General features: G+C 48.1%; 1 protein-coding gene across 1 annotated transcript in view; it reads left to right on the top strand.

Annotated features, from left to right (window-relative positions):
* Positions 1 to 583: 583 nt before the first annotated feature.
* Positions 584 to 16,344, top strand: part of slc38a3b (solute carrier family 38 member 3b) — a 49,606-nt gene continuing 33,845 nt past the window's right edge. The window contains exons 1-3 of the mRNA XM_007890230.2: positions 584 to 776; positions 5,005 to 5,092; positions 5,676 to 5,791. Of these exons, the coding sequence (XP_007888421.1) occupies positions 667 to 776; positions 5,005 to 5,092; positions 5,676 to 5,791 (314 nt within the window). The 5' untranslated portion in view covers positions 584 to 666. The remainder of the gene's footprint in view (positions 777 to 5,004; positions 5,093 to 5,675; positions 5,792 to 16,344) is intronic.

The following is a 16,344-nucleotide window of genomic DNA, read 5'->3' on the forward strand; positions in this document are numbered from 1 at the left end:
ACTCTAACCAAGTAGATTCTGGTTTTGGACCCTCCAGCACATTGTCCCTTTCCAGAGCCGTAACTGTGTCTTTAATCAATATTGCCACCCCATCTCCTTTTATTGCTTCCCTATCCCTCCCGAATACATTGTCGCCAGGAATATTTAGCTCCCATTCAACTTGATCCTGCAGCTCGCTAATCTTATTTGTCACACTCCGTGCATTTACGCACATGCACTCCAAGACTGACTGAGTCTGCATTTCTCCCCCATCTAATCCCTCCTTTTTCTGGACTACTCCTTATTTCATTGCTATTCGTCTCTCCCAACCTTCTATGTAACTTGTGATGTCCTCCCGACGTGAAAGGCGCTATACAAATGTAATCTTGTTGTTGTTGTCCTCTCTGATGCTACATCCCGATTCCCTTCCCACCTTGAAATTAGTTTAAACCGTTACCCACAGCACCAGTTAAACTCCTTGTGAGGACATTGGTCCTAGCCCTGTTCAGGTGTAACCCATCCACCTTGTACAGGTCCCACCTGTCTTGTCTTGTGAAAGACACTATAGAAATGTAATTTTGTTGTTGTTGTCTTGTCTTGACAGTGATTTGCAGCCGTGTTGAGGACACAGAGCAGACTCCCTCCACCCTACCCCTCCTCATTTCATCGCTATACGAGGTGACTGGAATGGAGTGCGTGCAGGGAGACAAGGAGCCGGATGCGGTGGAGATGATCCCAAACGGGAATCATATGGAAGATTTGACCGTTCCCATAAAAGTGCCCACGGAGCAGGAAAGGTCAGTGACTGGCAACATCTGTGGTTTAATATGTGGTGATGATTCAGCACTGAGTCAGAAGGTTGTGGGTTCAAGCCACCTTGGGGACTTTGAGCCCACAGTCAAGTCGGAGCGTTGCATTGTCAGAGCTGCGATCCTTCATATGAGATGTTAAACCAAGTATCCATCTGCCTGATCAGGTTAGAGATCCCATAATACATAAATAATAATAATCCTTGCATTTGATATAGCGCCTAATCACATTGTTGAGACGTCTCAAAGTGCAGAATAAACTGTAAAATGGATTGACTGTATATTTTGTGGGCGAAACGAGGCAGCCAGTTTCATGTAGCAATATCCCATAAACAGTCATGGACTGAGTGACCAAATAATTTTTTTTTGAAGGGATTATTTCCCCCAAAATGCGATCTGCCAATCAACTTAATTACTGGGTTCCTACTTACTGCTAGGTGTGTGGAGTAAGGAAACATGTCTCAGGGAATCAAACCCAAGTCCTCTCACTTGAGGAGTGAGTGCTCTAACCAATACGCTACAGGACTCCATATGCCATGGCACTATTCAAAAAGAGAAGGGAGTCTCTCTCTCCCAGTGTCCTGGCCAACAATCCCCCAAGTAAAACTAGTCACTCACTCCATGGCTGTTTGTGGGACATTGCTGTGCGCAAATTGGCTGCCATGTTTGCCCACAAAATACACGGTCACTACACTTCACAGTATATCCTATGAAGCGCTTTGGGACTTCCTTCTGATGTGAAAGGCTCTATTATCAAATGCAAGGAGTTTTATTATTATTACTTGTGTTGTAAGAGATTTAGATGGAGACGACCAATACAGTGGTGTAATAATCCAAGGTTTATTAAGTAATACAAATAGCTTAATTTATTCTTAAAACTGAGACCATAGATACAGTAGAATCGATATTAATTTCACTGGGAAGTGTGCTGACCCTCTACACAACTCCCAACGATTCGAACATTACCTCTTTCATTTATACCCCAATTGAGCCCATGTGACCCTTACAACCAAAAATGGAATTCAAAGGTTGTTTTGTCCAATCAGATCCAAAATTCGATTAACCAATCATATTCCCAGACTGGTCCATCCAATCCCGTTTCCTTACTCAGGGTACCCCATAGGTTATCAAGGTTTAATCTCGGGAATTTGAGAGTTGTTCTCGAAGTCTCTGTTACCAAGTGTGAAAAGTTCACTCCGGCAGTTAATGGTTTTAATTGACACCTTAAACTCATAAAATCTTCTCCCATCCAGACTGCAAAGCACCAATTTTCCAAATAAGTAGAAAGGAACTAAACCCATCCATCAAGTTTTGATCAAACTTGTCACAGAACCCAAACACACAGACCTCAACTCCCCTTTCTGGTCCACGTTTTGTAACACATTCCTTAAGATCAATCAAGATATTGTTCTCAGTCCTTATACACATCTGAGTATCAAACTTTATTCCCTGTCAAGATTTCTTCATAATAACAATAATCCTTGTATTTGGTATAGCGCCTTATTACGTCTTTGAGACTTCTCAAAGCACTTCACAGAATATACAACAACAACAAAGTTATATTTATAGAGCCCCTTTCACGTCGGGAGGACGTCCCAAAGCGCTGAACAGTCAGATGTCGGGGCCCGAGCATGGGGGAGGGGTGATGTAGAGGTGAGGGAAGGCAGAAAGGTGGGAGGGAGACCAAAGGAACGGTCGAAGAGAAAGGTCAGTGCCGGTTATGGCGCGGATTTGGGTGAGAAAGGACAGTTCATGGTCAAGTAAGACACCCAGGTTCCTGATTGGCTTAATGAGGTTGTGTGCAGCAGTGGATGCTGATGCTGCCAGCGCCCGAGGTGCAGAGGTGCTGGCGCGAGCCAATCAGGAGGGCCTCGGCCTTGCTGACGTTGAATTGGAGAAAGTTGTCCCTCGTCCAGGACTTGATGTCGGACAAGCAGTCGGTCAGGACGCCAGTAGTCCTGGAGTTAAGGGCGGAGGCTAAGAGGTAGAGTTGGGTGTCATCCGCATACATGTGGAAATTTACCCCATGTCTGCGGATGATGTCACCAAGGGGAGCATGTGAAGAGGAGGGGACTAAGGACAGAGCCCTGAGGAACACTGCATAAGACAGTGTGAGGGATGGAGGAGAAGCCATTTGCCGCGACAAAGTGGAGGCGGTGTGAAAGGTAGGACCTGAACCAGTCAAGGACAGAGCCTTGAAGGTTGAGGTGGGAGGAGAGGCCGTGGAGGAAGATTGAGTGGTCCACGGTGTCAAAGGCGGCGGAGAGGTGGAGGAGGACGAGGAGACAGAGGGAGCCCTGGTCACACATGTTCAGGTTGTCGTTTGTGACATTGACCAGAGCACTGCTCTGTGGGCAGCACGGAAACCCGATTGGAGGGTTTCATGGAGGGAGTGTGAGGAGAGGAAAGAGCGAAGCTGGGAGGCAACGGCTCTCTCAAGGACCTTGGATAGAAAAGGGAGGTTTGAGATGGGCCGGTAGCTGGATAGCTGTGATGGGTCAAGGGAAGGTTTCTTCAAGGTGGGGGTGATAGTGGCTGTTTTGAGAGGGGAAGGAACAGTGCCGGATGACATGGAGAGGTTCATGATGTTGACGAGTAGTGGGGCAAGGAGGTGGAGCTGGGATTTAAGGAGAAGGGTGGGGATGGGGTTGAGGGAGCAGGTGGTGGATTTCATGGAGGTTGCCGTGTTGAAGACAGAGGAGGGTGTGACAGGTTCAAAGGTGTGGAAGGAGGGATGGGTAAATGTCGGATGGGTAATTGTGTGGGGTGGGGGTAAGGAAGGGTTGGAAGTTGGGGGGCAGTGGCAGCTGAGCGGATTCCCTCGACTTTGGACTCAGAAGTCCAGCATTTTCTCGCAGTGAGAATCGGAGGAAAGTATCTGCGAGGTGTGGCGGGGAGGAGCCTGTTAGTGGTGGAGAACAGGAGCCTGGGATTGCCCTTCACCTCCAGGATTAACCATGGAATAGAAGGATGATTTATTTGGCTGAGGCAAGAGCAGAGCGGTAGCTCTTGATGAGGTCCAGCCAGATGTGCCGGTGGACCGTTAGGCCGGATTTGAGCCAAGTGCATTCGACAACCTTCACTTAGCCCTTAAGCGAGTGGAGGTGGCTGGTGAACCAGGGTGAGGAACGGGAATAGGAGGCAGTTTGGGAGGTGAGGGGGGCAAGGACGTTGAGTGTGGTGGAGAGGGTGCTGTGGAGAAGAGTGAGTGCAGTGAGTGGATTGTTGCGAGAGGTGGGCCAGAGGGGGATGAATTCAGAGGACTCCAGGCAGCAGAGAGGGATTGCGGGGAGATCTTCTTCCACGGGCGGTAGAAGATAGTGGTAGGTTTGGAGACAGCGGGGAGAGGGATATAGGAGTTGAGGGAGATTAAATGGTGGTCAGAGATGTCCTTGTCAGTGATGGTGACATCTGAGACGCTGAGTCCCCGGGTGATCACCAGGTCTGTAAAGTGAATTGACTGTATATTTTGTGGGCGAAACACGGCAGCCAATTCCGCACAGCAGTGTCCCACAAACAGCCGTGGATTGAGTGACAAAACTTTATTATTATTTTTGAAAGGGATCATTACTCCCAGGAAAGTGATCTACCAACCAGGTTGCTGCTTACCTTTAGGTAAACAGAGGTGTGTGGAGTAAGGAAACTTGCTTTACGTTTCGCCCTGCCAGGAATCTAACCCAGGTCTTCTCGCTTGCAAGGTGAATGCTCTAACCACCAAGCTACAGGACTTTGTATTGTTTTTATATTAACTTTAGGACCTTTGCTGCCTCCTCTGATTCTGCAGTTTCCCCAACAGACATCATACTCAGGCTGTACAATGCTTTAGTCAGATCAAACCTAGAGTACTGATTACAATTCTGGTATGTCCAGAGGCAGACACCAGGAAACTTTATTTTACCCAAAGAGTCATGTAACTCTTTTACACTGGGTCTGCAAATCTAAGTACAAGTTAGTTGTTTTCAAAATTGTCTTAAGTCCGGCTCATTGTCAGTTTCCACCATGATGTGAGCCCGGGGTGAGGGGAGAATAACAAATAACAACACCAAATTACATTTGTGTAGCACCTTTCATGTCAGAAGGACGTCCTAAGATGCTGAAGGAAGAGGGTGGGCAGCACAGAGGAGATGAACGCTTGGACGTGGCACCTTTGATTAAAGATTTGATGTTTAGCAGGAATTTCACATTTTCACAGTTTTCCTCTCGCTCTCACCTGTAGGTACGAGGAAACCGAGGGCAACACAGCGGAGTGTGATGAGTTTCTGCCTCACCCAGAGACCGGCAAGAAATCAACGCGATTCATGGATGTACGTGTCTCCGCAATGAATATTGACTTTTTTTCCATCTTTAATTGGGGGGATTTTCCCCTGGTTTTCAGTGATCTTCTTGCCTCCAAGATGACTGACCTCTGGCTCGCCACAAGGTCACTTCCTGCATGACAAGGACAGGCAACACAGCTCATGCCACTGGGCAGGAAGTTAGGCATTTGCTTTTCTCAAAACGATAAAAAAGTGAAAATCTGACCATCCAAGGGTTCAAGCAATGTGTGATTGAACAAGTCTGTCTCAATTTTGTTTCTTTCGTTGATCTCATTTGCCGATTTACCTTGACGTTCACCTGGGCAGTGTTTCGGATCGTTTAACAATGGCAGACTTTGAGCCTGAGCTGGGGAGAGAGGGTAGGTGACCGTAGGCCACGGTCAAAGAGGAAGGCTTCAGGTGTGGTCTGAAGATGGGCAAGAGAATTCCAGATTCCTGGGGTGTAGTGGCCGACAGCATAGCTACCAATGGTGGAGCGGAGGGGATGAGGGACCCCTTGTCTCTTGGTACCTAAGGGCGAGAATGAGGTTGAAACCTGTGTGACTATTTAACTATTGCATTTCTTTTGCAGTTTGAAGGGAAGACTTCATTCGGGATGTCAGTGTTTAACCTGAGCAATGCCATCATGGGCAGCGGCATCCTGGGTCTCGCTTATGCCATGGCGAACACTGGCATTATTCTCTTCCTGTAAGTACATATTTCACATCAGGTCACCTCCACCATATTTCCTGCTCTCCTCTGGTTTACAGAACCAGTCAGTAACCTATCCTTGTCTCTATGTCAGGAATTTCACACTCTTTGAGCGCCAAGTGTAATCACAGTTTAAAGTGTCGACCTGTCTCAGTTGGTAACACTTTCACCTCTGGGTCTGGAGGTTGTGGGCATAGAGCATTGAGCGCATGGTCCAGGCTGATACTGATAGGCGGTGATGAGGACATGACATTGCTGAGGATTCCTTAGTTGTTCCTCAGCTGAGGTGTTAAACACAGATCCCATCTGTCTGTTCTTCAGAAGGAACATTAAAGAGCCATTTGATATCATCAGAAAAGAGAAAGGACTTTCTCCCAAACATTCTGGCCAACAAACCTTCTGATAATTAGATGAAGAGTGGAGGGAAATGCAATGGATGCAGTGTATTTGCAATCCAGACAATGCTGCTTTCACATTTCTCCCATTTAAATTGGCTGCATCTTTCGTTTACAAACACATCTCAAAGATAAGGCGGGGATAATAATACTTTCAAAAAACAATTGGTCACTCAATCCACGACTGTTTATAGAAAACTACTTTGCGCAATTGGCTGCCGCGTTTCGCCAACAAAAATATAGTCAATTTACTTTACAGTATATTCTGTGAAGCACTTTGCGACGTCTCAAATACGTGTGCAAGGATTATTATTGTTATATCAAAATATTATAATATTACTATTATTATCTCATTTAAAATACCACTATTGGAAAATATTGGAAAAGTATTGGAAAAATGGAGTTTCTCCCGGAGTCCTGGCTGACAACCTGCTAGATAAATTGGTCACTCATATTGTTGCTGTTTGTGGGACATTGCTGTGCGTAATTCGGCCATGTTTGCCCACAAAATACAGTCACTGCACTTGACAACCACTCCCTGGAAAGCATTTTGAAATGTTTTTATTTTAAAGGGTTATTTTTAAGCGTCTGTTTGTGAGCGCCAGGGAGACAGACACTACACTCACCAGGTATACACACACAGAGGTGCTTAGACCAGTCCGAGCCAGTCATGTGTGGATCAGTCCACAAAAAGGTGCTGAGTGACAGGCTGAGTGGTGTCTTGTGCAGAACTCACTGCTGATCTGCCTTAAGTGAGTGGCCTGATCAGTGGGGTTGAAAGAGGTTGCGAGGGTGGGGTGGGGCGAGATGATGGAGGGATCTAAGGGGAGAACGAAGATCTTGAACTCGTATCCAGAGAAAAGAGAGAAATTTAGCAGCTCTCATTGGAATATGTGGAGTCCTATAGCTCAATGGTTAGAGCCCTCGCCTCGCAAGCGAGAGACTTGGGTTCGATTCCCAGCAGGGCAAATCCTTGGGCAAGTTTCCTTACATCACAAACCTGATAATAATTCCTGAAGAAAAAAAATAATAAATTTGTTACTTCAATCCACGACTGTTTATGGGACACTACTGTGCGCAATTGGCTGCCGTCTTTTGCCCACAAATATACAGTCAATTCACTTTACAGTCTAATCTGTGAAGCACTTTGAGACGTCAAGAAGACGTGAAAAGCTCTATATCAAATGCAAGGATTATAATTATTAATAATATTTCCTGTTGAATTTAAATATGTTCCTAATTTCTCAAAGTACTAATGACATATTAGCAGAGAGGTTTTACACATTGTACAGATGCTAATATTTAAGATCTAGGCTTAACATAGGCTGTCTCAGTGTCAGAGTAAAGAGCTGCCGAAGGAAAACCTCAAAGGATGACTCATCACAAAAAAAAGTCCCAATTAGTTTAAGTTGTCCATTATGTTTGCGTATATTTATTATTGTCGATGGTTCCACATCATAAACTCCCAGTCAGTGCAGACTGAAAACTTCAGTGTGCCCAGCTGGCTCAGTGTGTAGCTCTCTCACACTCAGTCAGAAGGTTGTCGGTTCAAACCCCAGGTCAAGATGTGAATCTAAATAGTCTAGGGTGACACTCCAGTGCAGTGCTGGGAGGGTGCTGATCTGTCAGAGGTTGTCTTTTGGATACAATTTTAAACCAAGGTCTCATCTGTTCAGGTGGATCCCATGGCAATGTTCAAAAAGAGAAGGGAGTTTCTCTCTCCCTGTGCCCTAGCCAACAATCACCCAGATAAAATTGGTCACTCACTCCATGGCTGTGAGCAATTGGGCTGCCGTGTTCACCCACCTAACACACAGTGGCTGTACTTTACAGTAATCCTGTGAAGCGTTTTGAAGTGTCCTCCCAACGTGAAGACACTGTAGGTAAGGATTATTTTTCAGTAATCGTGGGGATGCAGTCAGACGTTTCTCAAGCCATTGGGAGTGATCCAATCATTAGGTTAATGAATCACTGCTGATACCAGTTCCATTCACTTTATGGCTGTTTGTGGGACATGTTCTTTCTCATTCCATCTTCACCCCGAACTAATCTTTTTCTAGAATACAATTTTTGGGACTTGCTTTTAGTCTCTTTCTTCCTCAATTACTCAGAAGTGATTATACTGCAGGAGACATACGCTTCACAACAGACGTGCAACTACGCACCACTGCATGCCTTACGCACAATAATCTGCCCTCACGGCTGCCCTGGTACGCTAATGGCTCAGGATGAGCCAGGGCAGGGCGAGGAAGCCAATGTAAGTCTATGTTTTTTGTGATCTTCTTAGGACAGAAGATTAAGAAAGTAGACTTAGAGAAACATATAGGGAGATATAAGCTGCTTATTCAGAGAGTGCTTAGAATAAACAGACCCAGAAGTTAATCACAGTGGAAAACTTCAGTTATTCCTCCAGTAAGTTTATTTGGTTTGGACACACGGTACACTGAGTGGCATTCTGTGTGTGCTGTTAATGGGGTTAATGTGTTAGCACTCTCGTCTCTGGAGCAGAAGGCTTTGAGACTCACAGCCCAGGCTGATACAGAGATATTAAACCCATACAACAACTGCTTGGGGCTCAAACCTACAACCTTCAGACGCAAAGATGAGTGTGCGAATGCCTCGGCCTTGCTGGTCTCTGAGAGTATTGTGATCCAGGGAAGCTTCTCAAGGTTGGACAGGAAGTCCATTCTCATGGACGTGCTCCCTGATCACATGAGCAGCACACAGTTTGGCAAGAGCTAAGGCTTGGGGATGTTTGTTGGGATCCTACTGGAGTCTAACCAGCTAAAACTGCATAGCTTGTCATTGATATTGCTGTCTGGCAAGCTTTCCCGCTTGAACAGCTAGGACCACCCTATCCGTTAGGGCTTTGGCTTGCAGGGTTAATAGGAGCTAAGTAGGATGACTCCCTGCCCATAGTGACTGGTCTGGCCTACTAGGGCTTATGATGAGCCCTGGAAGGGGCCGTACAGCACTAAGTGCCGTGACAGCGGGTCCCCAGGGACCAACCACAAGAGCAGCCAGTCCATCTGTTCCCAGACGGCCTTTGCGTACTTGCATTCCAGGAGGAGGTGTTCCACCATCTCCTCACCTCCACAGCCTTCCTGAGGGCATCATGTGGTGGCAGCAAGGTCCCAGCGGTGCAAGAAAGACCTGACGTAGAGCACCTTTTTTATTGTCAGCTAGGCCATGTCTTGATGTTTGTTGGACTAGGCCGGTGGCGAGGCATTATGCCAGATGTCTCTGATGGTCCCCCTGGGTGGGGTACCCCTCAATTAGGTCCATCCCCTCCCCCTCTCTAACGGTCCTCACCAGCTCTCGCACGGATCACTGGGTGATTGGTCGCGGGTCTGTGATATGGTGAGATGTGAATCTCTTGATGTACAATAGGTGTTTTGGCTCCAGCTGTTTGGAGCATTCCGAGGCAGTTCTACCAAACCTATCATGTAGCAGCATTTGCTGCCAGTATAGCGGGGCTCCAGCCACAGCCTCAAGCAGCTACGCACAAAGGTGGCCATGAAGATCAGGGCAACATTGAGGACACTCTTGCTTCCCATGTCCGGGGTCTTGAGGAGTGAGGTCCTGCAGACATGCTCCACCTTGGATCCCCAGACAAAGTGGAAGATTTCTCGGGTGACCTTTGAGGCGCTGGTCGGAAGTATGAGCCAGATTTGCGCCATGTGCAGCAGCACCGAGAGTGCCTCACACCTGATCACCAGGTTTTTCCTGGTGATGGACAGTGAGCGCTGGTGCCACATTCTCAGTTTCTTCCTCACCATCTCTAGACACTCCTCCCAGTTTATGTGCTCTGCCCCTGTAGCCCCGAGCTAGATGCCAAGGACTTTGATGCCTGACCGCAAATGGGATATCTGTGCGGTCATGCCAGTTACCAAAGTATAAAACCTCGCTTTTCTGATGGTTTACTTTGGCGTCTGAAACTCTTTCAAAGTGGTTGTGATGCCCAGCAGGTTTGTGACTGAGCAAAAGATGGTGACGTCATCCAAGTACAGGGAGACCTTGGCTTGTGTGCTGTGGCTCCCCGGCATGGTGATACCTCTAATGCTTTCGTCCCTCCTGATGGCCTGAACAAATGGCTGTATGCAGCAGACAAATAGAGCCGGGGCAGGGGACAATCCTGCCTGACTCCAGACCTGATGGGAATGCTTGCATCTCAACTCCATTCACTGTGACTCCGCTACAAATGTCTCTGTACAGCAGCTGGTTCCAGTTCTAAATTCCCTCCCCAAAACCCATTTTGGAGAGCACCTCAAACATGTAGTCGTATGACACTCTGCCGAAGGCTTTCTCCTGATCAAGACTGATCAGGCAGACGTCCATCTCCCTTTCCTGCATGTAAGCAATGATATCTCTGAATAGCGCGAGGCTATCCGAAATTCTTCGGCCTGGAACCATGCAGGTTTGGTCAGGGTGGATCACCTGCCCAAGTACAGTCTTGATCCGCTCAGAAATCACCTTGGCCAGGATCTTGTTATCCAAATTGAGCAGTGTGATTGGCCGCCATTTCTTAATCTCTTCCTTTTCCCCCTTCTGCTTGTAGAGGAGGGTGACCATTGCTTTTTCTCATGGAGGCTGCCATGTTCCCTGTCAGTAGCATACTATCATACGCTCCCAGAAGGTCCGGGCCTATCACTTCCCAGAAGGCTGAGTAGAGCTCCACCGGGAGGCCATCGCCCTTGTGGGTTTTACCGGTCTGGAGGGCTTTGATGGCCCTGGTCGGCTCATCCAGAGAGCACGGGCGTTCTAGGTGCTCCCAACTCCCCTCGTCCAGCACCTTGGTGATCATGGGAAGCCGTGCACTCCATGGGCTTTTCATGGTACAGGTCGGCATAATAGGATCTTGTGATCCTTTGTATGTCTGCCTGCACCGTGTGTACGGAGCCTGTCTCATCCCTCAGCCCAGCCATCACAGAGCTGCCTCTGTTCAATTTCTGAAAGAAGAAGTGTGAACACATCTCATCCTGCTCGATGGAGCGGACTCTGGAGCAGAAGATAACTTTGGAAACCTTGGAGGCAGAAAGCGAGGCTTGTTGATCCCTCACCTCCTCGAGTTCCTCCCTGACATTGTCACTGTTGGCCTGCTGCCGGAGGAGGCCCTGTAGTCTGGTCTAGAGACGGGACACGTCCCTTTGTCTGGCTCTCGCAATCTGCACACTCTTTCGGATGAAGAACTTTTTAATCCGGGAATGAACCATGTCCCATCAGTCTGTGGAGGAGTCGTAGAAATCCCCCAAGGTTTGCCACCCTTGGTACTCCTTCCTCAACTCCTCCACATATTCAGGGGTTAGCAGTTTCACATTTAACTTCCACGTCCCCTTGCCTGTCCTGCAGTCTTCTCACAAGTGCAGGTCAGCCAGCAGGAAGTGATGGTCAGAAAAGAACACAAGCTGGGTATCTGTGCTCCTGACCTCAAGGGCCCTCGAGAGGAAGAGGAAATTGATTCGTGAGTGAACTGACCCATTTGGCGCAGAGAAGGTGTACTGCGCTTTAGGGGCTTTGCAAGGGTTGCGCAGCGTTCAGGAGAGTCCTGGATGAGCTGTTCAGTGCCCTGTCAGCCCTGTTGGATCATCCGCCTGCCTCTATGATGCAGTTGAAGTCCCCTCCCAAGATGACAGTCCTAGATGTGACCAGTAGCTATGGGAGCAGCTGAAACATATCCCTGCGCTGGGCTAGGTTTTTTGGGCCGTATACATTTATAAAGCCTGAGAGGAGAGTTGCATACATCACGTGCACCACTAGAAGTCTCCCCCCACCCACCACCTCTTTTCGATCGGTGATTGTGAATATCCCCTTGTAGCAGGACAGTCACCCCACAGCTGCGGCTTTCATTGTCCCCGGACCACACTCTTTTTGTTGGCTTTCATCTCTCACTTCTCTTCTGGCTTGTGATGTAGTTTGGGACCACTGCCACTGTCTGTGACCACCAGTGTTCGCCTGCTGCTTGCTGGGTCGGGTTAGGGCAGGGGTGGGGTCCACATGCTCTTTCTCAGACTCCTGGTCGCTGGAGTCCGGGTCTTCCTCCTCTTCCAGCTAGGAGCACATAGGGGTGTATGAGGTGCTGTCTTCCTCCTCCTTGTTTGAGGTTACCCGATATTCAGTTTCCATCTCCTCCTGGGTCTTTTACTCCTGGGCTGCTTCGATGCTGCCCCCTGCTCCCGGACCTCAGGTTGCTGTGACTCAGGCAGTTGCTGCACACTCCTCTTCAGGCATGGAGTGTAGAGGTGGCCCTCTTCCCCACACATTTTGCACTGTTTGCAGGAGGGACATTCTCTTGAAGTGTGCCCCACCTTTTTGCAGTTCCAGCAGGACACCTCGTCTCAGGTCACCACAAAATGACTGTTGCCCATAGCGAGGGCAGGTCTGGGGCTGCCCTGGGTAATACAGGGTCCCCCTCTAGACTCCAATAGAGAAACATGGGGGGGATGGACCAAGTTCCCGTCCTTGTCTCTTCAGAGTTTTAGCATCACTGACCTCTCAGAGGTCCAGAATCCCAATGCGCCCATCACCTTTGTTAAGACTCCCACCTCCATGCAGTGTCTGTGCAGAAAAATAGAAATGTCTGCAACCGGTGCGTGGGAGTTATTCCTTTATAGCAGACTTTCACCTCCTGTTTTCTTGGTTTCTTAAAGAGGGCCTGCACAGAGAAGTGTGCCATGGGTTCCTCTGCGCTGTTCCTCAGCTCCATGTCCCTGAACCTGATCACTTTTATGTATGAAATGAAGGTCACCCCGTGCCCGTTTTTGGCATAACTCCGGGTATATATGACCTTGTCCAGCTTCAGCCTGCATTGCTCCATCAGCTCTTTTCTTTCAAAATCCATGGCACTCATGTTTTTCCTTCTTCGTCCTCGCGGTGAGGCGTACTGTGTTCGTGGGGGGCTGGTTTCCCCGCTGGATGGGCTCTGTCTGAGCCGCCCAAAACTTTTGCATATCATCTTGTCTGGGGGGCTATCTTATACTTGTGTCCCCTGGTTACAGACTCCCCAACCAATGGAAACAGCCTATTTATATTAACCTTATCAATCCCTTCTATAATGTTAAACCCCTCTATTAGGTCACCATGCAGCACTCCCCAGTTACTGTGGAGACTTTGACATGGGGTTGAACTTGCAGCCTTCTGCCCGAGGTGAAATGATTGCAGCTGAGCCGGGTTGGAGCAGCATGACTTTTTTGTTTTGAACGTCAGTTCTGATGCTTTGATGTGAAATATTATGTCTTCACATGAGCCCCCGCTAACCCTCTGAATGTATGAGGTTATGTGTCAAGTGCAGAGTGACAGACACAGACTGACCTCCAGATTGGCATCACATGGCATTTGTTACTCTTAAGATTAATTTACAGGCCGGTATCTCCAGCCTTCACCCACACCAAACCAGAGGTCACCTTAGATCAAGCATTAAGTGTTTAATCAGTGTGATATTCAGTGTGTAATCATGGTTGATAAATGGTGGGGGAGATAATAATAATAATCTTGCATGTAATATAGTGCTTTATCAGGTTGTTGAGGTGTTTATACTGTAAAGTGTAGTGGCTGTGTATTTTGTGGGAGAAACGCGGCAGGCAATTGCGCACAACAGTATCCCACAAACAGCCATGGAGTGAATGAACAATTTGGGGGATTATTGGTCAGGACATCAGGAGACAGAAACGTCTTTCTCATTTTGAATAGTGCCATGGGATCTTTAACGCCACCTGAACAGGTAGATGGGACCTTGGTGGGGCGTTTTTGGGGTGGGGGCGTTTTTGGGGTGGGGGCGTTGCTGGGGTGGGGGCGTTGCTGGGGTGGGGGCGTTGCTGGGGTGGGGGCGTTGCTGGGGTGGGGGCGTTGCTGGGGTGGGGGCGTTGCTGGGGTGGGGGCGTTGCTGGGGTGGGGGCGTTGCTGGGGTGGGGGCGTTGCTGGGGTGGGGGCGTTGCTGGGGTGGGGGCGTTGCTGGGGTGGGGGCGTTGCTGGGGTGGGGGCGTTGCTGGGGTGGGGGTGTTGCTGGGGTGGGGGTGTTGCTGGCATGGGCGTGTTGCTGGGGTGGGGGTGTTGCTGGCATGGGCGTGTTGTTGAGGGGGTGTAGCTGGGGGTCGTATTGCTGGGGAGGGTGTTGCTATGGGGGGTGTTTCTGGGGATGGAGGGTGTTGCTGGGGGAGGGGGGGTGGATTCTTGCTGTGCTCTGTATCTCTTTCTCTCAGCACCACACTGAGAGCCTCTGCTAATCCCTGCTCACACGCCTGAATAATTAGTTTCCATTGCAATACATTAACAGCTGTTTGCTCAGGTTCACATGGACTGTGGCAAGTCTCTGGCTCTCTACTCTCCACAGACTGGGCTACTGTTACCATTGCAGAGATTTACAGCATAGACGTGTCCCTCCGTTAGCCTGGGACGTTTCCTGTAATGGGGAGCTCTGGGCCAAGTAATGGTATTTATGGAATCCTACAGATTTGTTAAAGCATTTGGTTCGCAAGTGAGAGGACCTGGGTTCGATTCCCGGGCAGAGCAAAACCTAATGCAAGTTTCCTTTCTCCACATGTTAGTAGATTGGTAGATCGCTTTCCAGGGTGCAATAATCCCTTAAAAAAAATAAGTTTTTAAAAAATAATTTGATCACTCAATCCGCCACTGTTTGTGGGGCATTGCTGTGCGCAATTTGATTTCACAGTTCTCCCACAAAATATAGTCAATTTACTTTACAGTATATTCTGTGAAGCATTTTGAGACATCTCAATGATGTGATAAAGTGCTATATCAAATCAAGGAGCTCCAAGAAGACCCAGCAGTATATTTTGTGGGTGAAATGAGGCAGCCAATTGTGCACAGCAGTGTTCCAAAAAGAGTTGTGGATTGAGTGACCAATTTTTTTAAACAATTGTTACCCCCAGAAAAGTGTTCCGCCAATCGACTAACAACCAGGTTCCTACTTATTGCTAAGTAAACAGAGGCGTGTGAAGAAAGGAAATTTGCCCAACATTTTGCCTGGAGCTGGAGTTTTTTGTCCCAATTGTGTGCACCACACTTCAGGAAGGATGTCAGGGTCTTGGAGAGGGTGCAAAGGAGATTTGCAAGAATGATACCAGGATTGAGGGACTTCTTAAGTAAGTAAGGGATTAGTTGGTGGCTCTTTCAAAGAGCTAGCACAGGCACGATGGGCCGAAGGTCTCCTTCTGTGCTTTAAGATTCTATGATCCTATGAAATCTGAGAATGAATTATTAATCATGTAATCACATTGCGGATCTCTCTCTCTCTCTCTCTCTATATATATATATAGATACATATATATAGTGGAAGCCGGTTAAGCCAAACACATCGAAGATGGAAATTTTGTTCAATTTAAGAGGTATCTGGGTTTAATCTATACCATTCTCGCCCAGCAGAGGAGCTGTGGCAGCGCCATAGAAAAATATGTAATAATGTTGTTTCACTGAAGCAATGTTAATTAACCAGTTAAAGTTAAAATACTCTCACAGAGTTCAATAAAATACATTTCCCTTTGTTTGGCTGGAAAATACAGCCCAGCACTTTCCTGCCCAGCAGAGCTTCCTCCCTCCCACTGCTGTTCCTGATGGACGACACTGAAGTAATTGACAGTCTGCAGCCGCTTGTGAATGGATTGGCTCCACCCATTCACAAGCGGCTCACCTGTCAATCAATCTCGATATTCCCACCCTTGTTCTGCCCCATCCCTCCTCCTCACTGATTGACAGCCCAACTCCAGCTGCACATGAACAGATTGTGCCAGTGACATCACTTTGATCATAGTGCACAGGAAGTGACATCAACAAGGCTTCCTATGCATGTACATAATGTGTCTGACAGCCCAGAAGTCAGCCTTATTTCCTGCAGGAAGCCAGTGAGTCAGTACTGGAAACCAGTGTGAATTAGTGACTACAATAATGATAGTCTGTACGTTTGATATACGGTGCCTTGCACGTCAGCAGTACATCTCAAAACACCTCACAGGCCTTGAGGTAGGGGATGGGACAAGTGGCACTGAGTTGCTTCAGGCTTACACGCTTGGCAATGGAATATCGGAATACAGTCACTCCTCATGACAGTCCGGTTCCTGAGCGAGGCACCAAGGCTCTGGATGTGACAAACCAGCCTCCCTGGCTCTTCAGCGGGAACAACAGAACACCAGTCAGCAAGGGCAG

The sequence above is a fragment of the Callorhinchus milii genome, unplaced genomic scaffold (assembly GCF_018977255.1).
Source record: "Callorhinchus milii isolate IMCB2004 unplaced genomic scaffold, IMCB_Cmil_1.0 Scaffold12, whole genome shotgun sequence".
Classification (NCBI taxonomy): domain Eukaryota; kingdom Metazoa; phylum Chordata; class Chondrichthyes; order Chimaeriformes; family Callorhinchidae; genus Callorhinchus; species Callorhinchus milii.